This window comes from Stegostoma tigrinum, chromosome 9 (genome assembly GCF_030684315.1).
Source record: "Stegostoma tigrinum isolate sSteTig4 chromosome 9, sSteTig4.hap1, whole genome shotgun sequence".
In the NCBI taxonomy this organism is placed as follows: Eukaryota; Metazoa; Chordata; class Chondrichthyes; order Orectolobiformes; family Stegostomatidae; genus Stegostoma; species Stegostoma tigrinum.
This window is the reverse complement of record NC_081362.1, coordinates 20,243,070-20,270,104: the sequence shown is the minus strand read 5'-3', so window position 1 is coordinate 20,270,104 and position 27,035 is coordinate 20,243,070. Positions and strand designations below refer to the sequence as shown.

Here is a 27,035-nt window from a genome sequence, read left to right as displayed (position 1 = left end):
CAACACCAATATCCTCATCATCCGGTAAAGTTGTGTGTTTATATTATAAATGCCAGTTGCCTTACATTTTAATTTTAAAACGATTGTTCCCATGTTGCTAAGCAGTTACAACTCAACAGTATGTAATTACTTTATGGGTGCTAAAAGTGTTCTTAAAGTGCAAGTTCAGATAGGAATAAAAAAATAAATTAAGCAACTTGCATACATCAAAATGAAACAGCAAAATGAAATGAGGGCTGAAGATTAGCCAGGATAGGAGGAAGAACTCCTGTGTTGTATTTTTAAGAAAAAGCATCATAGGATCTTTTACACTAAATAGAGATGGCTGATTAATCTTTAGTTTTAGTTTATATTGTGAAATAGACTTAGAATCATAGAATCCCTATCAGCCCATTGAGACCATACCAAGTCTCCGAAGAGCGAGCTGCCCAGACAATCCCCTACTATTCTATCCCTGTAACCCTGCATTTCCCATGGCTAATCCACCTAGCCTGCACAAACCTGGATACTATGAGCAATTTAGCATGGACAAATCCATCTAACCTACACGTCTTTGGACTGTGGGAGGAAACCAGACCATCTGGAGGAAACCCACCCACATATAGGGAGAATGTGCAAACTCCACACAAACAGTTTTCCAAGGGTGGAATCAAACCCAAGTTCCTGGAGTTGTGAGGCAATAATGCTGAACCACCATGCTACCATAAATACATCCAACACCTTTGGGAAAGATTGCAGAAAATTGAAAAAGAAACAGCATATTGTCAATATCTGTGTGCATCAAAAAAAATCTGACTGACTGCACAGTACTCCCACTTTGGCAGTTTTGTCCTTTGTAATAATTGTTCACATCTTCAGTGCTTTGAAAGACTTATTGTTTGTTTGAAGTATTTAGTTAATAGGAAATCTTTTATCTTAAGTTTAAACGTTTTATTTTGAAAGCAGTTCAATATTTTGCTTGTGGTTGATAAATGCTCACACTCAACAATGTCCACATTCCACGTTATCTAAATGTATCCAATTAGTCACTCTTCCAAAATGTCTTCGTGTAGCTATTGTTAGCTTGGAGCCTGGGATGAAAGCATGTTTTTGAGGGAGAGCATGTAGGAAATTAATTAAAAAATGCTTTACAAGAAGACAGGTATACCTCAAATGACATGATTCCATAGGTATATGTAGCATGCATTGGGGTCCTACACTATGGTCCAGGAGGGTCCAAGATCCAATTTGGGTTGAACACCACTGGGTTAATAGATGGCGGGGAAGAAAAGGAAATCAGCTGGAGTTCCTGTCACTAATCAGAAAGTGCTGACTGTCTGTCAGATGAAGACAGTCCTGCGTGACAAATAGTCACTTGTTTGAAATGCAGAAGGCTACTAGCATTAGCAAAGGTATATCACAGCCTTGAGCCGTAACCCTCTGGGAAAGGACGGAAAAGGGGAAGGAAATACTTACCAGGATGTTGCTGGGACTGGAGGGTTTGAGGTAGAAGGAAAAGCTGATAGGCTGGGATATTTTTCCACTGGAGCATTGGGGGCTGTAGGGGTGACCTTAAAGAAGTTTATAAAATCATTGTGCATAGGTGCATTGATAACATCAGTTGACAAGGTCTTTGTCCAATGGTAGGGGAGTCAAAAACTAGAGTTTAAAGTGATAGGGGAAAGAGTTAAAAGGGACAGGAGGGACAATATTTTCACACAGTGTGTGTGTACAATGACCTTCCAGAGGAAGTGGTAGAGACATGTTCAACTACAACATTTAAAAGACATTTGGATAGGCACATGAATAGGAAGAGTTAAGAGGGATATGGGCCAAACACAGGCAAATAGGACTAGTTCAGTTTAGGATACCTAGTCAGCATGGACAATTTGGACTGTTTCTGTCCTGTATGACTCTAAAACCGGAAGGTTTATTCATGAAAATAAAAATGAAACCCACTTTACTTGTGATAGATAGCCCAATGCATCATGTACGACAATGTTGAAGGAACCAAAGGCACAGTTACTAAATTTGTTGATCACACAAAAGGTAGTTAAGACTGTAAGTTGTGAAAAGGACGTAAGGAAGTTTCAAATGAATATAGACCACTTAAGTGAGTGGGCAAAGATCTCACAAATGGAGTATAATCTGGGAAAATCTGAAATTGCCCATTTCAGCAGGAAGATTAGAACAGAAATATATTATCTAAATGGTAAGAGGTTGCAGATCTTGAAGATACAGAGATATCTGTTTGCCAAAGTGCATGACTTGTAAAAGATTAGTATATAGGTACAACAAGTAATGAGGAAAACTAATACAATATTCTTATTTATTATGATGGGAATTTAATACAGAAGTAGGAAAGTTATACTTCAGTTATACAGGCACTGGTGAGATCACATTGAGTACCAAGTACAGTACAGGTCATCTTATTTAAGGCAGCATGTAAGTGTATTGGAAGTAGCTTGTAGATGCTTTACTAGACTAATGTCTGGAATGGGTTTGTTGTTTTATGAGGAAAGGTGGGACAGATGAGTCTTGCAAAGACTGCACCTTAGAAAGATAGAGGTGACTTGATTGATGTACACAAAATCCTGAGGTATCTTGACAGGATGGATGTAGAAAGGATGTTTCTTCTTGTGGAAGAATCTAGAACAATATTATTTTTCTTCATTTGATGAAGAATCACTAGACTCAAAATGTTATCCTGCTTTCTCCCACAGATGCTGCCAGACCTGCTGAGTTTCTTCTGCCACGTCTACTTTTGTTTCAGATTGCCAGCATCCACAGTTCTTTGTTATAATTTATTATACTGGAACTCAAAGGACACCCATTTAAGACAGGGAATGAGAAGAGAGTTTTTTTTTAAAATTCAGAGTATGGGAATGTTTGGAATGTTCTTCCTCAAAAGAAGTAGAAGCAGAGTCTTTGAATATTCTTAGGTCTAACATGGGTTCTTGATGAGCAAGAGTGTAAAAATTTGGCCAGGCAAAGTGGGAATATGAAGTAATCAGTGATCTTATTGAATTGTGTAGCAGTCTCAGGGAAAAATGTCTTACTTCAGCTCTTAATTCATAAAAAAATTATGTTTACCTAACCCAAAGGCTGGTTCTTGCTTAATGATTGTAGATCCTTCATCATTACCTTTTTAAATCAGTGATGCTTTAGCATTGTCATCCACTCCAAAGGGTGAGGTGAACTGGGATGTCATTGGTCTACCTCCACCAGACAAGTAGATAAATCAAATCTGCACTGTTGGTGTTATTCTGAGCAAGATACAGGGAAAACCCATCTGGTTAACTCATGTCCTTTTGGAAAGGAAACTGCCGTCCTTACCTGGGTCTGCCTACATGTGACTCCAGACCACAGCAATGTGGTTGACTGTCAACTACCCTCTGGGCAATTAGAGATGAGCAATAAATGCTAGCCTAGCCAGCAATGCCCTCATCATGTGAATGAATGAAAAAAAACGTGTATTTTAACATTTTACGAGAATGTTTGCATAGGCATTGACAGATTGAGAGCATGGTTTGTAAAATGTACCATTTCCTATTGGAATATAGAGTGTAGGAACTATGACTTTTGTAAGGCGTTAGATTTGATCTGATTTATTATCATTACGTACCAAAATACAGCGAAAAGTGTTGTTTTGTGTGCTAAGCAGGCAAAAACACACCTTACATTAAGTACATCAGGGTAATAGAACAGAATGCAGTAAAGAGTAGAACGCTCCTAATAGAGTTCAGCCTGAGCTGGAATCTGTATCAATTTCTGCTAATTAATTTAAGTACAGAAAATGATTTAAGGGGTTGGTGTCCAGAATGATGAACTTCTGTTATAACAATAGATTGAAGAAGCTGGGACTGCTTCCGTGGAGAATAAAATTTGAGAGATTTATAAGGTCAAAGGTGCAAACACAATTACAGGAAATTCGGCAGGTATTCCTTTTAAACAAGAGGTGTTCATATTCACGAGGGGCTTGGATAAAATGAATAGGAAGTAAGTGCTCCAAGTGATGAAAGTATCAACAACGGGAGAGCACAGATTTAAACAATTTGCAAAAGAAGCAAAGGTGACGTGAAAAAAAACCCTGCCTGACGTATGGTGGTGGCAGTTTTAAAAGCTCTATTCAAAACAGAACGTAAAGGAAGAATGTTCGGTAATCGGGACAGAAGGGGGAAACCAAATGAATTCGGAGAGACAATGGGCCAAATGGCCTCCGTTGGTACCGTAATACTTTCTTGTGATATTCCTCCCTGCCAGCAGGGGCTGCAATCAGGAAAGGGCAGTTTAAGGGCGATAGGTTGGCAAAGCCTGCCCAGTTTCCTGTATTGGAAGCGAGGTTAGTTTATACTTGCTGGAGTTCAGAGGTGAGAACCTCGGTCTGATTGAATGGTGAAGGGTAACACTCGTCCGCTAAATTGTCACAAAGCGGCGGAGTATCACTGTGATACCGACCTGGCTGAGTAACGAACTAGATACAATGGAGCCATGAAGATCACTGGTTCGTATTCAGTGAGGCACGATAGAGGGGGTTGGGAAGAAGATAAAGGGAAGTGAGAGCAAGGGGCTGGAAAAAAAGCGGTAAGATTTAAAAACATATTCTCCGGGCTCTCATAGGCGTCTTAAACGCGAATATTTACAACACTGTTAAGCTATTCACTGGCTCACTTGAAGTGAGTCGACTTGGTTCCCATGGTGAAGCGTTGTCTGTCCCTCCCTCGGAAAAGAATTTGAGGAGGTTTTGTTCCCCCGCTCGCCGGGAGGCATGTCCTCGAAAACCTTCATTTTTAAAATAAATTTTTCAGGTGCTGTATTTAATGATCATCCCACTTTATTAATTTCCCGAGTGTCTCATCCGATTTTAACGGCAGGCAATTGAAATGCTGTCCTGTCCAAGCAAAGACAGCATGTATAATTTGCTCGTGTGTGTAACATTTGAAAAAATACATTTGGGTTTGCTCCAAGCAAACCGGAATCCAGAAGGACAGCGACTCCAGCTATGCTGCGAAGTGTTTCTGAGTTCATCTCTGCATTTCACTGGGCGCGTTGCTATCATTCCTTAAATGTAAAGTTCTAGCTACCAGCTTTCTTTTAAATTAAGTCTTGAAATTTAGCTTTCTCGCCATTACCGATCCTATGGTAAGAAAATCTCCAGAATTCGACCTACTATTTTTGAGAAAAGGTAGTGCAATATCTCCTTTGTAATCCTGTCTGGACTCACTTTTATTTCAAAAATATATTTTACTCATATAACCTATAAATACACACAAATTCTGTAAACCAGTTCTGTGCAATCCTTTTAATGAAAAAGAAACAAACAAAACGTTGAAATTTTGACATTTCTCCGACCTACCCAGAGCCGTACCTTTTTATTATTTCAAAATATACTGTATTCATGGTCATATCTTTGTAAATATTAGATATAGAGAGAGACGTAGCCACAAATGCAGTTCGGTTCTGCACGGTAGCATATTAAAGGAACAAACACCATCGAGTTTGACTCTACCCAAACCGACCAAAGGCATTCTTCCTTGAACCAGAGTATATTCACATGCATTTGATGGACCAGGAGGGTCTGACAAATGAACGGACCCCCATTTAACTTCAGCCTGGAGTCGTACGTTGTTTTATTTCAAAAATATATTTTATTCATAAGAAAAAACTCTTTGTATACGTTCATAGTCACAAATGCAGTTCAGTTCTGTACAGTAGCATATCAAGCAAATAAACTTCGGAGTTTGACTTTATCCAAACGCGAGTTCACTTTAACAGCCGGTTCAAAGTTGGGTTTTCGTTTGGTTTCTAATGTTATTCACTGTCCTGAATTATAATACCACTTCTGACTGGAGGTGACACCGTAAAGCTTTGCATTTCACACAACAGTGCCAGTATAAATGCATTTAAGGGCTTGATGTATTAGCGCAAGGAGAATAAAAGATTCTTTCATTTTTATCCTGTTTAAATAGCATAAGGTATTTGATAGTATCAGAGATAATGGGAACTGCAGATGCTGGAGATTCCAAGATAATAAAATGTGAGGCTGGATGAACACAGCAGGCCAAGCAGCATCTCAGGAGCACAAAAGCTGACGTTTCGGGCCTAGACCCTTCATCAGAGAGGGGGATGGGGGGAGGGAACTGGAATAAATAGGGAGAGAGGGGGAGGCGGACCGAAGATGGAGAGTAAAGAAGATAGGTGGAGAGGGTGTAGGTGGGGAGGTAGGGAGGGGATAGGTCAGTCCAGGGAAGACGGACAGGTCAAGGAGGTGGGATGAGGTTAGTAGGTAGCTGGGGGTGCGGCTTGGGGTGGGAGGAAGGGATGGGTGAGAGGAAGAACCGGTTAGGGAGGCAGAGACAGGTTGGACTGGTTTTGGGATGCAGTGGGTGGGGGGGAAGAGCTGGGCTGGTTGTGTGGTGCAGTGGGGGGAGGGGATGAACTGGGCTGGTTTAGGGATGCAGTGGATGCAATTCCATCCCCTATTCCCAATTCCTCCGCCTCCGCCGCATCTGCTCCCACGATAAGACATTCCACTCCCGCACATCCCAGATGTCCAAGTTCTTTAAGGACCGCAACTTTCCCCCCACGGTGATTGAGAACGCCCTTGACCGCGTCTCCCGCATCTCCCGCGACACATCCCTCACACCCCGCCCCCGCCACAACCGCCCCAAGAGGATCCCCCTCGTTCTCACACACCACCCTACCAACCTCCGGATACAACGCATTATCCTCCGACACTTCCGCCATTTACAATCCGACCCCACCACCCAAGACATTTTTCCATCCCCTCCCCTGTCTGCTTTCCGGAGAGACCACTCTCTCCGTGACTCCCTTGTTCGCTCCACACTGCCCTCCAACCCCACCACACCCGGCACCTTCCCCTGCAACCGCAGGAAATGCTACACTTGTCCCCACACCTCCTCCCTCACCCCCACCCCAGGCCCCAAGATGACATTCCACATTAAGCAGAGGTTCACCTGCACATCTGCCAATGTGGTATACTGCATCCACTGTACCCGGTGCGGCTTCCTCTACATTGGGGAAACCAAGCGGAGGCTTGGGGACCGCTTTGCAGAACACCTCCGCTCAGTTCGCAACAAACAACTGCACCTCCCAGTCGCAAACCATTTCCACTCCCCCTCCCATTCTCTTGATGACATGTCCATCATGGGCCTCCTGCACTGCCACAATGATGCCACCCGAAGGTTGCAGGAACAGCAACTCATATTCCGCCTGGGAACCCTGCAGCCATATGGTATCAATGTGGACTTCACCAGTTTCAAAATCTCCCCTTCCCCCACTGCATCCCAAAACCAGCCCAGTTCATCCCCTCCCCCCACTGCACCACACAACCAGCCCAGCTCTTCCCCCCCACCCACTGCATCCCAAAACCAGTCCAACCTGTCTCTGCCTCCCTAACCGGTTCTTCCTCTCACCCATCCCTTCCTCCCACCCCAGCTACCTACTAACCTCATCCCACCTCCTTGACCTGTCCGTCTTCCCTGGACTGACCTATCCCCTCCCTACCTCCCCACCTACACCCTCTCCACCTATCTTCTTTACTCTCCATCTTCGGTCCGCCTCCCCCTCTCTCCCTATTTATTCCAGTTCCCTCCCCCCATCCCCCTCTCTGATGAAGGGTCTAGGCCCGAAACGTCAGCTTTTGTGCTCCTGAGATGCTGCTTGGCCTGCTGTGTTCATCCAGCCTCACATTTTATTATTAAGGTATTTGATAGATGTTACAATTTTGAGAATCAAAAGCCAAGAAGAAAATCCGCTTGAAGCTCCATCGAGAATTTTAGATGATAAAATTTTGCTAAACACCCATATGCATGTGGGTCTTCAAAAATGCACATTTTAGAGTGCAAAATGTAATGAAATGTTCATTTGCAAAAGCCTGTAAAATAATACATGAATATACTTGTTTCTGTACTGACGTAGGGCAAGTACCACATTCCAAAGAAATGATTATATATCTAATTTCTTTAGTGGGTCATTGTTAGTAATGGAAAAACTGTGTCTTTTTCAAACCGATCTTTAAAAGGTAAAACAATATTCTAGCATGAAAATTAGTTTGATCAGATAAAGGCAATGGTTACTTATTCTGTCTCGATTTTTGTTTCAACCCTCCTACAGTCATAGGACTGTACAAAATTTATTTAGTACTAAGTTTAGATTTGGAAACACGTGCACTTTTTTCTTAATCTCTTTAACTTTCATTTCTAAGTTATGCCTCTGGTGTTAAAGCAATTTGGAGATTTTTCTGAAAAAAATACGTCTCTGCATGTTGTTTTTCCCAAAAAATTAATGTCAAGCATAATAAATAATATTACATTGTACAAAATAGGTGAGAAACTTGATCCATATACCTAAAGTATTAGGTCTTCCAATATATATTTGAACACTAGGATTTGAATGCTTTTATATAAGTTATTTATTTATGTAAGTTTTTAGGAAAGACTTCGGATAATGTGATGGACGAATGGACTCAGACTGAAATAGTTTATGATTTTGGGTCAGTCGTTAAATATTTAAAGAACCAAATTGAAAGCCACACAATTCAACTGATAAAATTCTTCAGTTATTGTAATGACTTTCATGACTTATAATGTAGCTCAAAATAAAATGGTACCACAATATTATTAACTGTTTCATATCAGGGAAGTTGCCACTATACCTGTGTTTAGTGCTTGACCTAGAGTTCAAATTTCACCACAGTCTGACTTCGCTTATATGCATAACTACCCCTCCAGTCCTACAATCCTCTAAATGGCAACTTGTGTCACCCTGTTTCACTTGTCTCATCATTAGTGATCATTCTCAAACTTTACTCAATTGTGTGCCACCTTCCAGATCAATTGGCTGCCCTTGTTACTAGCACACAAATAGAATATTTAACAACTTTAGGCCTGGGTGCCTAAAGAAGGAGAAAGAAAGTCTTAGCCTGGCATCGTGGTCTGCTGGTATGGCGGTCTTGTCCCAGTGTGGAGATCTTCTTAGTCTTCAGTGTCCAGACATTCCAGTGGCTCTGCAGGTGGTCTTGTCCAGGAGTGGTGGTCTCAACCTGTCATGGCAGTCTTCTTCGGTGGAGGTTGTCTTCTCTCCCACCTATCTGCCCCTCCCACCTCACTGACCAATCCTCACCGCTCCCTCCCTGCACTCACCTACCTTCCATTCCTCCTACCCCAGCCTCAACCCTCCTCTCTCTCCTTTTTTTCCTGAGTTCCCTACCTCCTCCCCATTTCTGAAGAAGGGTCTTGGCCTGAAACGTCAACTTTCCAGCTCTTCTGATGCTGCCTGGCCTGCTGTGTTCCTCCAGCTCCATACTGCATTATCTCTGACTCCAGCATCTGCAGTTCTTACTACTCCATCCATTGTTAAAGTGTTTTTTAAAAAACGCTATTGATTCAGTTTGGGTCCCTAGTCACCTCGGCACCTCTGCCTTTACAATGTCTTTTTTCAAAAAAAAACCAGGACAAAATAACCTTTTTAATGTGACAGCCTTGACACACAAGGGAGTGATGTAAAACAGGCTGTAATGGATGGGCTGCTAGTTATATTGTTTGTCAACCAATTTTGTTTATGATGGTCTCAATGCCTGCTTTGTGCCAGTGCCTGAAATGAGTTTTTACCCCATATGGGATGTGAGCATCACTGGCCACCAAACTTGTAATTGCCCTCAAGAGGGGATGATGAGCTGCTGCTGGCTTGAACTGCTGTCATCCAGGTGATGTAGGTAATTCCACAGTGCTGTTCGCATGGGAATTCCAGGATCTTGTGGCTTAGGGGCAAACATGCAACGGTGGTATCTGCCACCTTTGTCCTTCTATATTATAGAGACAACAGATTTAGAAGACGCTGAGAAAATTGTCTCAGTGAGCTGCTGCAGTGCTTCTTGTAGATGGCACCTGTTGCTGCCCACTGTATGTCAGTGGCGCAGGGTGTGAATACTTGAGGTGCTGCTTGGGATACCAATTATGCTGGCTGCTTTGTATGGGATGCTGTTGAGTTGAGTTGAGTTTTGATGGAGCTGTACCCAGTGAAGCAAGTGGAGAGTGTTCCATCGTACATCCTAATTTATTCCATTTAGGTGGAGGGCAGACTTTATGGAGTCAGGAAGTGAGATATTCACTACTGAATTCCTGGGCTCTGATTTGCTCTAGTAGTGTTGTTTGATGTGTTCGTTGAATACTTGAGTCATGAGCTATCCAATATGTTGGACCCTGAACCCTAATGTTTTTGTATAAGACCATTGGATGGCTAATCTTTGTTAGCACTTTGATCCTGTTGATCACTCACCCAAGTGTCTCTCCTCCTTCCTTCATACAGAAACAATTTTTTTAGATAATTGCCTGTGACTGTGGGAATACCCACTGTTTGCTGTCACTAAACAGCAGGCTGTGAAAGACAGATAATGATGAAAGTGGCAGCTATAATCTCTACTCCTTTGGAATCATACAGTATGGAAGAAGTACATATTATAAGAAACGCTGTAGATTTTAATATAACAAGGAAAACAATGATAGCAATACCAAGTTCTATGGGACGTAAATCCACCCTGTCTTCCATCAGAAAAAACATCTATTCACTACTACTTGCATTTCAAACCAATTTTGCACCAAAATTATTTTGGAAATCAGCAGGGAAGCCTGTTGTGAGAAGTGGTGTAAAATGGACAAGATTGGATTGAATAAACTCCTTGTTATTCATAACATCAAATATTCAAATGCACTAGAATCAATGGAATTAAATATTGAGGGCTGTATGAAATGCTTACCTGTCATACAACCCATTTTGTGCCACGAACTGAGACAAATTCTTAACCCCATTTGTACAACATCTATGTCATGACCATCATCAATCCTCACTGCTGATCCATAACATAACTCATTCAGGTTAATCAGACATGTTTGCAGTTAACAATTCTGTGCTGATATCCTTATTAAACTATAGGTATCAACCCATGTGACTATTTGATAGCAAGCTGAAATTCAATGCCAATCACCTATCAGCAACACCACTTATTTTTGCCTGTTCAGTATTGCTGCCCTTCTGCCACTCAGATCTCTGTCCTTGATCATTTTTTAAAAACTGCCCATTTTTCAAAAATTGCCACTTGTTCAAAATGTAGCAACTAGTATCTGTCGTGGATGAAGTTCCATTCACTAGACATTGACTAGCTTACCTTTGTGACCCCCTACATGTTACCTTTAAATTTACTAATTCATACTACATTCCGTCATGACCTTCCTGACCCTATCTGTACAATATCCCCAATTTTTATATTGCCTCCCGCGGCATCCTTCAGCAACTCCCCTCCATTTTTAAAAAGTCTCCAATTCCTTCCCTTTACTTCCCAAGATACAGTTTATTTGGCGACATTAACTTTAATCTCTACCTATTGTCCTCCACAAGTTCACCAGTCTCTCCTTTAAAAGCCTTCTGAAAACCAATCATTTTGGTCATGTCTTGTCATTCTGTTTCTCTATTGCATGCATCCCTTTTCCTTCCAACTTCTGTGAATTTTCTTGGTACTATTTGAAGATCAAATATGGTGTATGACCGCAAACTATAATTTAAATTTTCTATTCAGGCAAGTATGTACATATATGTAAATATATTTTGTGATTAGACTGTTAAATCATGCAAATTTGCTGATTCTGTGACATTTAAAGAAAGAAAGCTCTGAGTTTCTTGTATAAATTGATGAGTTTTTTGGCAGGTGAGCCTGCTCACATTAAAGTTCTGATGGGAGATGAACAGCCTTGCTGGTTCTGCTTGGCTCTTTAGTAATCAGCAGCAGCAGGATCCTGAAATGGCTAGGCTTCTTGCTCTCCACAGGCCAGATGAAACATTTCCCCACACTTTGGCCTGTGGATATGGGGTTTTCTGAAGCCTGTTGTTGCCGATGAGGTTAGCAGTGGGAGCAGTAGTCCCACATGCTCTTTCAAAGCTGTCTCCAGCTAGGTGTTCCATGGTCTCAAGAAACCACATTGCAATCAATCGCTTGACCAGCTTCTCCAGATAAGAGAACAGCGAAGTGTGGAGATTAGGCTCCTTTGCTTGGGTCACACAATGCTCCAAATGATCTGCTTGTTTCAGGGAGCTATGAAGTGAATGAGTCATTTGAGAAGATCTCGGACTTGTGCTAGTATGCTTACGTCAAAGGCTGGCAATCTGAGTGGCACAGGGACCCACTTTCCCTGGTCCAATCCACCAGCCCATGCGTGGACCATGAAAAAATTATAATTTTCTAGCAAGCAATCACTGGAAAACATTTTAACCGTTTTTATGTTTTCACATGCGAAATGAAAAATTTAATGAATTATAGGAAAAAGTTGGATAAATATTGGTGCTGGCTCTCAAATTCACCATTAGATAATTTGTGTGGCTCAGGTGGGTGCCAGCTCAGGGACCCCTGCCACGTACCCTAGGTTTTGGTAATCCCTCCCTAAACCACCTGACTAACAAGACTGCCCAAAAAAGTGATATTTGACCAAATGTTTTCACTACCTGTGGTGTTGTCTCACATAGCCTAGTATCATTTTTCTGACTCCAAGGGCCTTTGTCAGAATGTAATGGTTCACTGTGTTAAAAATACTGTATAAATACAAGTACTTTTGCGTACCCTGTTTGAACTTAGTTCTCTGACCCTAGCTGAATGTTTGACCCGAGGTGCATTTCAGCGTAGGAAATTCTGCTCGTAATTATTACTATCCAGTGACCCACTGTTTGATGCACGCATTGGTTGAGCTTGGGACTGGGCTTGCACGGTGGCATGTCTTAACTAAATAGTCTTCTGACACTTATTATCAAGGCATAAATATCAGCCTGTCTTCCTGGTTGGAAATACTGTCTAGGATATAAGTCACTCGAAATGCAACCAAAACTTAAAAATTGCTTGAACATATGTACACTGAAATGACAAATTGAAAACTGCGTTGAGTTCCTGTGGGAATGACTGCAGAAAGTACATTTCACAAAAATCTAGTATGAGAAGGAAAGAAATATTTGAACCTAGTTGAATCCTTTCATGACTTCAGGATGTCTGAGCGCTTTACAGCGGGTGGAGTATGCGCATGTTTTAATGGATTAAAGAATAGCAGCTAATTTATCTAACAGTAATTAGTTAAATGTCCAGATAATCTGTTCTTTTTAAAAGAAAGTTAGTTGAGAGATAAATATTAGTCTGGACATGAGGGGAAACATTTTGCTTTTGGCTTGAACCAAAAAAACTATGGAATGTCTAATTGAGATGGCAGATTGGTTTAGCATCTCATCTGGAAGGGGACTCCTGAACCTTGCACCGCTCCCTCAGCACAGAACGCAGTGTCAGCTTAGGTTTTGAAGTTACGACCTGACTCATTGTACCTTCAGGGTACAATGGACCTGAACACCCAGATCTCTCTGTGCATCAGTTTTCCCCAGGACTTTTCCATTTACCACATAGTTCACTCTTGAATTGGATAAGACCATAAGACATAGGAGTGGAAGTAAGGCCATTTGGCCCGTTAAGTCCACTCTGCCATTTAATCATGGCTGATGGGCATTTCAACTCCACTTCTCTGCACTCCCCCCGTAGCCCTTGATTCCTTGTGAGATCAAGAATTAATCAATCTCTGCCTTGAAGACATTTAACATCCCAGCCTCCACTGCGCTCCGTGGCAATGAATTCCACAGGCCCACCACTCTCTGGCTGAAGAAATTTCTCCTCTTTTCTGTTTTAAATTTACCCCCTCTAATTCTAAGGTTGTGTCCATGGGTCCTAGTCTCCAAAATGCCTCACATTTGACTGGATTGCACTTCTAACGAAAAGAGCCATACCAGCAGATCTGCTGTTCAGCAGTTTAAAAGTAATCAAAGCCTTCAGTTTATTTCTTAGAGTTCAGTGAGAAAAGTCAATGAGTTTGTGCTTTGCTCTCCAGGGAGAGATTAACAGACAGAATCACATTTGGTGAATGTACAGAAAATCGCTGAAAGGAAATGTTTGCAAATTTGTTAGTTCAATAAGAAAGTTGAGATTGAAGATAGGAGTGATACTTCATGGGGTTGAGTGTCCTCATAGCATACTGTTGGAGAAACATAGGTTGAATCTTTTGTTTTGCTTTTTATGGTGAGATCTTTTCAATCTGTGTTTTATATAAATAACAATTTTAATTTCCCTTTCTTAGGACCCTCGCTGATTTTTTTTTCCATAATTTTATTATTTTATCAGTTTTGCTCTGGAGCTGAGAACTGAGCTGAAAATAAACTTTGGACTGCGGTCAGAAAAGTTGTAGAGCTCTACGGCATGGAAACAGATCCTTTCAGTCCAACTCATCCGTGCTGATCAGATATCCTAAATTAATCTAGTCCCATGTGCCAGCATTTGGCGCATATCCTTCTAAACTCTTCCTAATCATATACCCGTCCAGATGTCTTTTAAATGTTGTAATTGTACCAGCCTCCACCACTTTCCCTGGCAGCTCATTCCATACAGAAGCTTGTGACTTAAAAGAAATAGAACAAGCTGGTTTTTGTTTGTGAGACCAGGCCTGGAAGTTAACTGCAGACTGATCAAAAGGTTCTACAGAAGCTTTGACACCGGTGGCTGTCGGAGAGCAGTAGGTTTAAACAGATAGTGGATGTTGGTTATTAATGAGGTCAGTACCTGGGATTTAGTTCCAGTAAGTCTAGGAGAGATCTTGTGCTTTAGCAGATAGCAGATGTTAAATGATAACTGGGACCTTATGGGAAGACAATCAGTCTGACAGGGAGAAGCCAGAGTTTTTAATTGAATTTTGGATTGTGTTTGCTCGAGAAGAATTTGGCTGTACTTGCTGCAGCACAAAGATTTGAAAGCTCCGTGCCTAATTTTTTGTTATCAACTATTGGAAGTTCAGAGAATAAAAGCTAAGTCATGAGTCTTATACCGCTTGGTGTCATGGTGCAATGATAACAACCTCTCTCAATGTTGGCAAAAGGAAAGAACTGATCATTGACTTCGGTAAGAAAGGAGGAGGCCATGCGCCCATCTAGATCAACAGAGCTGAATTGAAGAGGGTTGAGAATGTGTCACGTTCCTAGGAGTGACAATAACTGACAATCTGTCCCAGACTTCCCACATAGATGTGACGGTCAAGAAGGCACAGCAATGCCTCCTCTTCTTCCTCAGGTAGCTTAGGAAATTCATCATGTTCATAAGGTTCCTCACCAACTTTACAAATGCACTGTTGAAAACATACTATCCAAGTGCATAATGGTCTGGTAGGCAAATGCTTAGCCCGGGACTGTAAGAAACTACAGAAAATTGTGTGCACAGCCCAGACCATCACAGAAGCCAACCTCCCATCCGTGGACTCCATTTACACTTCCCCCTGCCACGGAAAGGCTCCCAACAGCAAAGACCCATCCCACCCCGATAATGCTGTCTTCCAACCTCTTCTGTCAGGCAGAAGATACAGAAGCTTGAACACACACACCAAGAGGTTTAAGAACAGCTTCTTCCCTGCTGTTATTAGACTGCTGAATGGATCTCTCTAACTTCAAATAATGTTCATCTTGCTTTGTGCATCTCCTGTGCAGCCATAATCTTATACACCTTGCTGCATCTCAGCATGGCATGATCCATATGTCCTTGTTTGCTATGATAGAACATAGAACATAGAACATAGAACAATACAGCGCAGAACAGGCCCTTTGGCCCTCGATGTTGCGCCAACCTGTGAACTAATCTAGGCCCCTCCCCCTACACTATCCCGTCATCATCCATATGCCTGATCTGCCTGTACTGCTCTCAAAATTAAAGCTTTTCACTGTACTCAGGTATATGTGACTACAATAAATCAAATCAAGTCAAATTCCTCTGAGTGAGTTGAAAGGTGACCCCATCAACATCTTCAGAAAATCAACCAAGAGACAATCATCTGTGTCTGTGGAACAATGCATTGTGAAAAACCACTTAAGCAGTCTGTCCAGTTTTATCAATTTCTTTTATTTATTCCATAGTCCTTTTAGTGTGATTATTGGTGAAAATTAAGGTTATTGGGTTTAAACATAGGTATCATTTAGATTACTTTGTTTAATGTTGTTCCATTAAAGTTACTGCATCGTTCATAAATTGCTAAGTCTTTTGTTTAAGCTACAAACCAGCGCCAAGAATTGGTTATCCAAAAAAGCCTGGTTAGGAACTATTGGGTTTAATTTTGAGTGTCTTTGAAGGTTTTAATTTTAACCATAGTGTGATTACAGGAAGGCTTATTTAGTTTGGCTGTTGGTCTTTGTATAGTAATGCTTCTGTGTAATAAACTTTTGTCAAAAGTATGTTGGCAGCCTCATGTGAGTATATCCAGTGGCTGACCACCACAGTAATCAAATTGCAAAAATAAAACTTGTCAAGCCAGGTTTCAGTCTGAAATCTGACGTATTCAGTATTATCATCAACAGGGACCATAACATTGGGGATTTGAGTTGTTTAACTCCGTGTTACTTTGTGGATACATCAAGCCAACTAGTTCCCGAAAAAAAAACTAAATTACTTTCCTCCTGCAAGCATAGACTGGTTTTTACTTTACTCTTGTTTACTTGTAATTGGACAGGTTTGGAACAGGAACCAAAATGCTACTTTCTAAAAGTGACTACAATGAAATATCAGCAGTATTTAATATTTTTAAGAAATTGCCAAAGATTTTCTGGAAAAACCCTTTGAAAATTCCTATCCCTAGCTCACCCCCTTCCTAAGAGACATTATTTTTGTATAATCAATGTTCGTGCAGATACAGCATCTTCAGGGCATTTTGTTCTGATTGTGGCTTTAGTCTGCTCCATTGCTTTTAAAGTTTTTAATCTGAAGTCTAAACATATCATTAGAACTTGTTGTCTGGAAAGTTTTTAGATTTTCTCCCACTTTGAAGCAAATGCTTTGGAAATCTACAGATCCAAAGAATTTCCTGTTCTACCTGATTACCTTGTCTTCCCCACACTCCCACCTCCCAGTTTGGATATTTCTGTTATTTGTATTTGTATTTCTTTAAGGGAAACAAAGCAACCTGTTGATTTAGAAATAGGTTTTGTTCTTGGATTGTTCCAATTACTCAATGGAAGATAATTCTGACACTTTTCTTTTAAACACTAGTTGACTCTTCTGTGTTCCCCTGCAGCTGGATGGTGCTATGGGATGGATGAAGCAGAGCAGAATAAATACGTGTTACAGCTTAAGGATGTGTTTGACAGCTGTGACACTACAGGGACTGGATACCTGGACAGAGAGGAACTGAGTGACCTGTGCCAAAAGCTCCACCTGGAAGCTCAGATCCCTCTTCTACTGCAGACACTTTTGGGGGACAACTATCACGGCCGGGTAAGTCCCACTTTTGGATAAGTGGAGGTAACTTTTTTTGTCGCATTTAAGTATGTGCATATGTTTCAACATGTTCCTACAGCTGCTGAGAGTATAATGAAACCTTTGTGACTCGCATGCAAAAATCCAAGTTTGAAGCATTAATTTCTAGAACAGAGCTGCTCTGTGCCTGTGGTAGGAAAGGGGAGTCATAGAAATGTAGAATCCATTGGCAGAAGAGGAGATTTTTGGTCCATCTTCTTTGAAAGATCAATCTTCCCTTCATTGTTCATCATACCCATGAAAATGCTTCCTTCTTGTGTACAATGGCTAGTTTTGTTTCAATCCCAGTTACTATTGAATGTGCTGTCTGCCATTTTTCAGGCAGTCTAAACAAGATCATAACAAATGCATGAGTTTAGAAAAAGTAATCTCAACTCTCCTCTGGTTCTTTTCTTAATTGTCTGGTTATGGATCCTTCTTTCAGAGGAGACAATTTCTCCTGATTTGCTCCCATTCTTCTTCAGGGTCGAGGATGACACTTCCATGGTCGGGGGATGTTGAACCTCAGATTCCACTGTGGGTGGGAGGATAGGATGCTATGGATTCTACGTGGTGTTTCTACTTGGTTTCCACTCGATGACGGTCGAAGTGGTTGGTGCCGCCATGGATGCTGCTTCTCCAGTTTGTGATCTGGGGCAAGTGGATTCCCGTTTGACTTTCAGGATGCCCTATAGTATTTCCTCTACTCGCCTGGTGATCACTTAGCATTACGGAGCTTGGAGTTGAGAAATTGTTGAGAAAATCTTGTGTTGGGTGCATGGACAGTGTGGCCTACCATCATGGCTGGCTGTGTGTGTCCAGTGCCAGGATATTGGCTTGGGAGAGGCACTCACATTGGCACATTTACACTGTCAGTGGATTTGCAGGACTTTGCGAAGGCAGCTCTCATAATGATCCTCCAAGGATTTGAGGTGTCTGTTGTACATGGCCCATGTTTCTGATCCGTACAGGAAGGTGGGACCCACTGCTGCTATGCCGACCATTTGTTTGGTGTTGGGTTTAAGGTCCCAGACTTCAAGTGCATTCTGTTCCTCAGACATCTGAAGGCTGCGCTGGCACATTAGAGCTGATGACAAATTTCATCGTCAATGTCTGCTTGCACCAAGAGGAAGGGGGCTCCTGAGGAATGGGAAATGATATATATTGTCCATGGGTTTGTGTGGATTTGGTGATCAAAGAGTTGTATGGCAGAAGCAAGCTGGTGGAGAACCTTTGCTTTCTGGATGTTTAGTCTGAGGCCCACACTGTCATACACCTCAGCGAATATTGCTCTGTTTCTGTACATGCAGGTTTTTAATGTACGTAAAGATTTGGATAGCAACATGCAGAATTACTGAAGCTAGTTGGCTGATGGACAGAAGAAAAATTCAAGGGTCAATGACATTGATCTTTATCTCAAAAGGGCTGGAAGTTAGTTACAGCTGTATGGAACTCTGATTAGAACCCCACCTGGTGTATACATTCAGTTCTGAATACAACATTTATTGATCAGAATGAAACCCTCGCTGACAATATTTAATAATGAGAACAACTTATATTCCCTTGATTTTAGAAACCTAAGGGGTGATCTAATTGATGAGTGTAGCGTGAATAAGTAATTGATTGGGGCTGCTAGAGAGCAACTATTTCATTGGAAAAGGAGAGGTCCAGAACACTGGTCTATAACCTTAAAATTTGAGTAGTCTGATGTCAGGGAGCATTTTTTCACACACATACTAGTGTGAAACTCTCTTCTCAAAAAAACTGCTTGACTAATGGAAAAGTTCGAAACTGACATTATAACTATTTTAAAAATAAGGACGTTAAGGGTTACAGGAGCAAGGTGGGGAAGATTGAGGTATGTCGAGGGGTGTACTGCCCACATGTTGAAATAGTCACCATTCATCTGTGAGTGTCAGCTGTAGGTGTTGGCATGGTATTTGGGCACCACACACATGAGTGACTGGGTGCAATTTAAACTAATTGACATTGATTTTTATGATCAGTTCATGGCTTTATTGTCACTGTGTTATGCAACTACCAGGATGGCAAAAGGTAATGTGTTGCAGTCATCATGTGCTGTGTCTCAAATTACTCCTATACTGATCCCAAAAAGGTTTATTTCAGAAAATAATATTTAGGCAGTCAGCAGAGAGGCTGATTCTGTTGACGGATGGAGGGAAACCACCTGCACAGGGTAAAGAAAGACCAATTAATGTTTGGTCCAGAGATATGCTGTTGAGGCGATAAGAAGAAAAGAGAACGGATCCTGTTGTGACGTTTCAAAAAAAAAGAAAAAGAAGTTTTAATGTAAAACACTGGTGTGGGACAACAAAGAGAGAATCTGGCAATTTCTGTATGTGATGAAGTCAGTAGTAAATTGGTCATTATATTCTTCCAAGAAGTAACAGATATTATTGAAAATTTTAGGTAAATTTTGAGGAGTTTAAAGAAGGATTTGTTGCTGTGTTATCTACCAGTATTGACCTGGGCAATTCAGAAGATGAGAGCAGTTATTTAGAACTAGGTAAGTACACCTCCATTACATTTTTTGTTGTTTAATTTGCCGTCAAGATAATGCTGGATCTGTTTTACCATCATTTGATTTAGAGAAATATTGTAATAATTTGTTGGTGTGGCATACATAAATGTCCTGAAACTGAACGTCTAAGAAGATAAGAAATGGGAGATGACCAAACTCCTCCTCAATTCAGGGTGATCTTGGCTGAACTTGGCTTAAACTCCACTTTCCCACCTACTCCTACTGATTCCTTGAGAAATGAAAAGTCTGATTATCTTGGCCTTAAATATATCCCAGGATGGTGCTTTCATAACTCCGATGTCAAGAATTCCAAAGGTTCAGAACACTTCTGTGTGAAGAAATTGTCCCGGCCTCAGACCTAAATGTTTAGCGCCCTTATGGTTCAAATGGTTCCTTTTTTGTTCTAGATACCTCAGCAACAATATCTCAGTCCCTGCGGAAGGGTCTGTTCTGAGGAAGGGTCACCAGACCTGAAACGTTAACTCTGTTTTCTCCCCCACAGATGCTGCCAGATCTGCTGAGCTTTCAGTAACTTTGTTTTTGTTGTCTCAGTCTCTAAGACAGCAACAATTCATCCAAAGGAGGAAGAAACAAAGTGCGTGGAGAATGAGGCAAGGAGGTCAGGGACAGCATAAAAGCAAAAGTAAAAGCATACAATATGGTGAAGATTAGTGGGAAGATGGAGGATTGGGAAGCTTTTAAAAACCAGCAGAGGACAACTGAGAAAGCGATAAGGGGGAGAAAGATGAAATATGAGGGTAAGCTAGCCTGTAATATAAAAGAAGATTGCAAGAGTTTTTGTTTTAGAGACACAGGAGGTAAAAGAGAAGCAGGAGTGGGCATTGGACTGCTGGAAAATGAGACTGCAGAAGTAGTAATGAGGAACAAAGAAGTGGTGGTGCAGCTAAATAGGTACTTTGTACCATTCTTCATGATGGAAGACATCAGTAGGAAAACCAAACTCCAAGAATCAAGGGACGGAGATGGGTGTAGTGATCATCCGTAAAGAGAAGGTGCTGGGGAAACTGAAAGGTCCAAAGGTAGATGACCCACCTGGACTAGATGGACTATACCCCAGGGTTCTGAAGGAGACACCTGAGGAGATTGTGGAGGCATTGGTGGTGAACATTAAGGAATCACTGGAGTCAGGGATGGTCCCAGAGGACTGGAAAATAGCTTGTGTCACATCCCTGTTTAAAAGGGAGGGAGGTGGAAAATGGGAAACAATAGGCTGGGTCACCTGCCCTCTGTTGTTATGATTTTAGAGTCCATTATAAAGGCTGAGGTAGCAGAGTATTGGAAGAATGTGGTAAAATAGGGCTGAGTTAGCACGACCTTTGTTACGGGGCATTCATGCGGAACAAATCTGTTAGAATTCTTTGAGGGGGGTAACGAGCATGTTAGACAAAGGAGAGCCAATGGACATGATTCATTTGAATTTCCAGAAGGCAAGTTGCTGTACTGGAGGCTGCTGAATCGGATTAGAGCTGATGGTGTTAGGGCAAGGTACCACCATGAATAAAGGATTAGCTGACTGGCAGAAGTCAGAGGGTAGGGATAAAGAGATCTTTTTAGGTTGGCGCGCAACGACTAGTGGAGTTCTGCAGGGTCAATGTTGGGAGCACAATTATTCACGTTCTGTGTTAGTGATCTGGACAAAGGAACTGAAGGCATTGTTGCTAAGTTCATGGATGACACAAAGATAGGTGGAGGGACTCGTATTGTTGAGCAAGTGGAGAGGCAGCAGAAGGGCTTCGACAGGTTAGGAGAGCGGGAAAAGAAGTGGCATATGGAATGAAATGTGGGAAAGTGCTAGATTATGCACTTTGGTAAGAAAAGTAGACTATTTTCTAAATGGGCAAAGGTTTCAGAAATCTGAAGCACAAAGTAACTTAGGAGTCCTAGTTCAGAATCTGTTAAGGTTGATGTGCAGGTTCAGTTGGCAGTTAGGAAGTCAAGTGCAAAGTTAGCATTCTTTCTGAGAGGGATAGAATACAAGAGCAGAGATGTACTGCTCAGTCTGTATAAGGCTCTGGTCGGATCGCTTTTGGGATATTGAGAACAGTTTTGGGCACTGTATCTAAGGAAGGATGTACTGGCCTTGGAAAGGGTTCAGAGGAGGTTTACAAGGATGATTCTTGGGCTGAAGGAATAGAGTAGACATGGAGCAGATGCTTCCACCAGTAGGAGGTACTAGTCTCAGTGATGGGATCACCCTTTAGAACTGAAGAGGAGGAATTTCTTTTAGTCAGAGGGTGATGAATCTTTAAAACAGAGATAGGTGGGTTCCTGATAAGGAAGGGCTTGTATCATTAAGGGGAGAAGAGAAGACAATGGGTTGAGAAACGTCTAAGCCACGATTGAATGGTGGGGCAGATACGATGGGATTAGTGGCCAAATTATGTTCCTATATCTTAGGCCTCACATTCTTCTAAAATGCAAAAAAAAATCCACTTCTACTCAAGCGCTCAAAAAAAATGATTTTCCATTCTTATGACAAACTGAATAACAACTTGCCCTCATTCTATTCCATCTGTCTCCTCCTTGCAAATTCACTGTCTGTAACCTGTTTATAATTATTGTCCACTTTACAGCTTGTCTACCCATCTAGTTTTTCAATTTTCAGCAAATGTAGATACATTACCTCTCTGTCTCTTCATCCAAAACATCAAGTCATAGAGGTGTACGGCATGGAACAGAACCTTCAGTCCAACTTCTTCATGCTGACCAGAAGTTCTACATTAATCTAGTCCCGTTTGCCAGCGTATGACTCATATCCCTCTGAACCCTTTCTATTCATATACCCATCTGGATGACTTTTAAATGTTGTAATTGTACCAGCCTCCACAATCTCCTCTGGCAGTTCATTCCATACATGCAGCACTCTCTGCATGAAGAAGTTGCCCCTTGGGTCTCTTTTAAATCTTTTCCCCTCTCACCTTAAACCTATCTTGTCTAGTTTTGGACTCTCGTACCCTGGGGAAGACCTTAACTATTCACACTATCCATGTCCCTCATGATTTTAAAAACTTCTTTAAGGTCACCCCTCAAGCTCCGATGCTGCAGGGAAGGTAGCCTGTCCCTATTGTTCAAATCCTCCAATCCTGGCAACATCCTTGTAAGTCTTTTCTAAATCCTTTCAATTTCACAACATCTTTCCTATAGCAGAGAGTCCAGAATTGAATGCAATACTCCAAAAGTGACTGAACCAGTGTCACGTACAACTGCAACATGACCTTCCAACTCCTATACTCAGTGCTCTCACCAATAAAGGCAACTGGACCAAATGCCGCCTTCACTATCCTGTCCACCTGTGACTCTACTTTCGAGGAACTATGAACTTGCACTCCAAAGTCTCTTTGTTCAGCAGCACTCCCCAGGACGTTACCAATAGGGTGCAATAGTCCTGCCCTGATTTGCCTTTACAAAATATAGCACCCCACGTTTATCTAAATTAAATTCCATCTGCCACTCATTGGCCCATCTGATCAAGGTCCCATTGTGCTCTGAGGTAACCTTCTTTGCTATCCGGTACACCACTGGTCACAGGCCTCCAGTCCAAAATGCACCCTCTACCACCCTGTCTCATACTTTTGAGCCAATTTTGTGTCGAAATGGCTGGTTCTCCCTATATTCCATGTGATCTAACCTTGCTGCCCAGTCTACTGAACCTTATCGAATGCCTTACTGAAATCCATAGAGACAATGTATGCCGCATGGCTTTTATCAATCCTCTTCATTACTTCTTCCAAAAAAATCAAGTTAGTGAGACACAATTTTCCCGCACAAAGCCATGTTGACTATCCCTAATCAGTCCTTGTCTTTCTAAATACATGTTAATCCTGTCCCTCAGAATCCCCTCCAACGACTTAATCAGCACTGACGTCAGGCTCATAGGCCTATAGTTCCGTGGCTTTTCCTTCCCATCTTTGTTAAATGGCACCATGTTAGCCAACCTCCAGTTTTCCAACACCTTACCAGTGACTAGCGACGATACAAATATCTCAGCAAGGAGCCAAGCAATCACTTCTCCAGCTTCCCACAACGTTCTAGGGTATGCCTGATCAGGTCCCAGGGTTTTATCCCCGTTTATGCATTTTAAGATTTCCAGTACCCACCTCTTTAGTAATATCGACACTTTTCAAGATATCACTACTTGTTTCCCCAAGTTCTCTAGCTTCCATATCCTTCTCCACAGTAAACACTGATGTAAAATACTCGCTTAGTATCTCTTCCATCTCCAGTGTTTCCACACATATGTAGCCTTGCTGATCTTTAAGGGCCCTATTCTCTCCCTAGTTACTCTTTTGTCATTAATGTATTTGTAGAATCCCTTCGGATTCTCCTTAATTCTATCTGCCATAGCTATCTCATGTCCCAATTTTGCTCTCTTGATTTTCCTCTTGTGTAGTGCTGCTGCCCTTGTACTCTTCTCAAGATTCACTCGATCCCCCTGTTGTATACACCTGACATATGCTTCCTTCTTTTTCTTGTCTAGAGCCTCAATTTTTCCAGTCATCCAGCATTACCTACAGCTACCAGCCTTGCCCTTCACATTAACAGGACTATACTGTCTCTGGACTCTCGTTATCTCATTTTTGAAGGCTTCCCATTTTCCAGCCGTCCCTTTACCTGCAGATATCCACCCGCTAATCAACTTTTGAAAGGTCTTGCCTAATACCATCAAAATTAGACATGCGCCAAATTTAGAACTTTAACTCTGAGATCAGGTCTATCCTTTTCCATCACTATCTTAAAACTAATAGAATTATGATCTCTGGTTCGAAAGTGCTCCAATATCTAAAGCCCCAACACTGGTCCTTTCAACACTCCAAGGTGAAAAATGTCACCTTAAAAATGCCTAAATAGTCCTACCCTCTACTTCCTGTCTATGAACTAACCTCTATCCATACCAGTGTTTTATGCTGTACCTTCTCAAGCTCTTATCTAGTATCTTAATGTTTTGTATGGGAAACTATCAAATGCCTTTTGGAATTCCAAATATATGACATGCAGTGATTCCTCTTCATCAACCCTACCAGAAGCATCCTCAAAAATGCCCTAAGCTTATCAAACAAAATTTCCCTTTCATAATTCATTTTCACTCATTCTAATCAAATTGTGTAATTCACCCGGAAATGGTCAAGTTTCCTTAAAATGTATCTGAGCACTTGCCTGATGGTTCCTAGCCTATAGTTCCTGTTTTGCTTGTAATTTTGGAAAATTCTAGCTAGCACACCCACTGTGTCTGCAGCTAGCTCTTTTAGACCCTTAGGATGTAACTCAAGTCCTGCGAATTTGTTAGATTTTAAATCCCTTGAGATTCTCCTGTTCTCTTCCTCTGCTGACCTTTGTTACCTTATTTTCTACCCTTTGATTAGCCCCTAGATTATTCTTCATTAGATTATATTTTGTTTTTCATTCGGAATTTGTGTCTTCAACTCTGGAGAAAGTCAAAGTATTTGTTCGGTGCCACTGCCATTTCCACTGCATTGTGAGTTACACGCTGCCCATGTCAGAGGCAGAGTTGCAGGAACCTGATCTGGTGCTAAAATGCCCTGGGGGAGCTAGAATAAGAAGTGGTCTATGTCCTCGGACTCAGAGGGGGAGGGATGTAATGATTGTAACAAGGTCAGCGAGGTGGTCCTATGAGGACCATTGAATCTGAGTTTCCTGATTGGGCTGTCAATCTGGTCTAATTAGGGAACCATGGATATCAGATAAGAACAGGAGAATCAGTCATCCTGTTCACTCTGAGAGCTGGCTCTGAGGGAGCTGGATCAGTGTTGAGGACTCTCCACATGTAAATAAAGGGTGACTTGGTGACAGAATACTGACCTCTTTGGAGTTATTTCAGTCTCCTTGACAGTGTCAAACAGTCGTGGCATCAGCCTCCATCAAAGCAATGAAAAAGTACAAAGTACAGCCTAGCTGTAGAGAATGCAGGTCCTTTAGCAAAGGATGAGGAAGATCAAAATGTTCGTTTTTAATGCTCCTCCATCCCCCACCACAAGCCCTGTATTCTGACCATCAGCACCTCATTTCGTTTTCAGAATCGTGATCATCAGATCGTGTTCCAATCCTGATGCTGTATTTGAACCCCAGCTGAGTTTCTGATCCCCTGCCCTCACCCACTGTGCATACTACTAATCTCTCCTCCTTTGGCTCAGCCTTGATTATTTTTCCTCATGCTTTTATGAAACACTGCATTATCTATGTTAAGATGTGTATAAATGCAACTTGTTACTATGTGGCCACACTATTAACATAACCACTTTCTATGAAAATTTACTCCCAAATTGGTAAATATTCAATAATGTGTGCAACAATTGATTTTGAGTACAAAGTGAACATATCCTTGCTGTATGCAAGTAGCTAACAAGGAGTTTGGCAATGCAAACCTGAACTGTTATTCAGTCATCATTTTTTTCAAAGCAAATGAACCTAATGAAAAAAATTAGTTCTGTGTTCCATGCTTTCCTGCTTCAAGAGTTTCTGCATTCAAACTGAAATTCAGTGTGGCTCAGTTGGGCAGCATTCCCTGCTCAGTCAGAACCTTGTGAGATCAAACTTCAATCAAGGGACTTATGAATTTATGAACTGGGAATTCTGTAAATGCTAAGTACTTTTGAACAATGGTAGCATGTTTGGAGTGGTTTTATTTTGGCAACTAATGAGATATTTGGATGATTATACATCCTGTACCATAATGACACAAAACTGTAAATCGAATGTGAACTGTTCACTTTTGTATTCCAAAGTCATTCTTCTTTTCACGAAGTTAAGGAGAAGTAACTTATGCCTCATAGAAGTGACAAAATGCTGCACTTGTAACATTCTACTTAACTGTTCAATTACTACCAGCAAATGCAGCTGACATTTGAAGAAGATCAAGACAAGCCAAATAATGTGAAGACTATGCAGTCTGTTTTAAGGAGTTGTTCGTTATTGTATAAATGCTAAGAGGATTTGTCCATTGGGGAGGTTCCTCTCATATCACTGGAATTAGTTATAATGGAGCAGCCAAAGGATAGCATTTACAAACGGTTAAGATTTGTACTGCCATTAGATGCAAGCTTTAATAGCTTGAAGTGGGGTGTGGCTTGGACACTTTATCACCTAGGTTTGCTTAGCACTCATCTGGCTACCTGTGCC

General features: G+C 41.5%; 1 protein-coding gene across 1 annotated transcript in view; it reads left to right on the top strand.

The window, feature by feature from the left end:
- The first annotated feature begins 4,284 nt into the window (after window positions 1-4,284).
- ninl (ninein-like) overlaps window positions 4,285-27,035 on the top strand; it is a 133,621-nt gene continuing 110,870 nt past the window's right edge. The window contains exons 1-3 of the mRNA XM_048536820.2: window positions 4,285-4,563; window positions 17,118-17,317; window positions 19,769-19,865. Coding sequence (XP_048392777.2) covers window positions 17,135-17,317; window positions 19,769-19,865 — 280 coding nt within the window. The 5' untranslated portion in view covers window positions 4,285-4,563; window positions 17,118-17,134. The remainder of the gene's footprint in view (window positions 4,564-17,117; window positions 17,318-19,768; window positions 19,866-27,035) is intronic.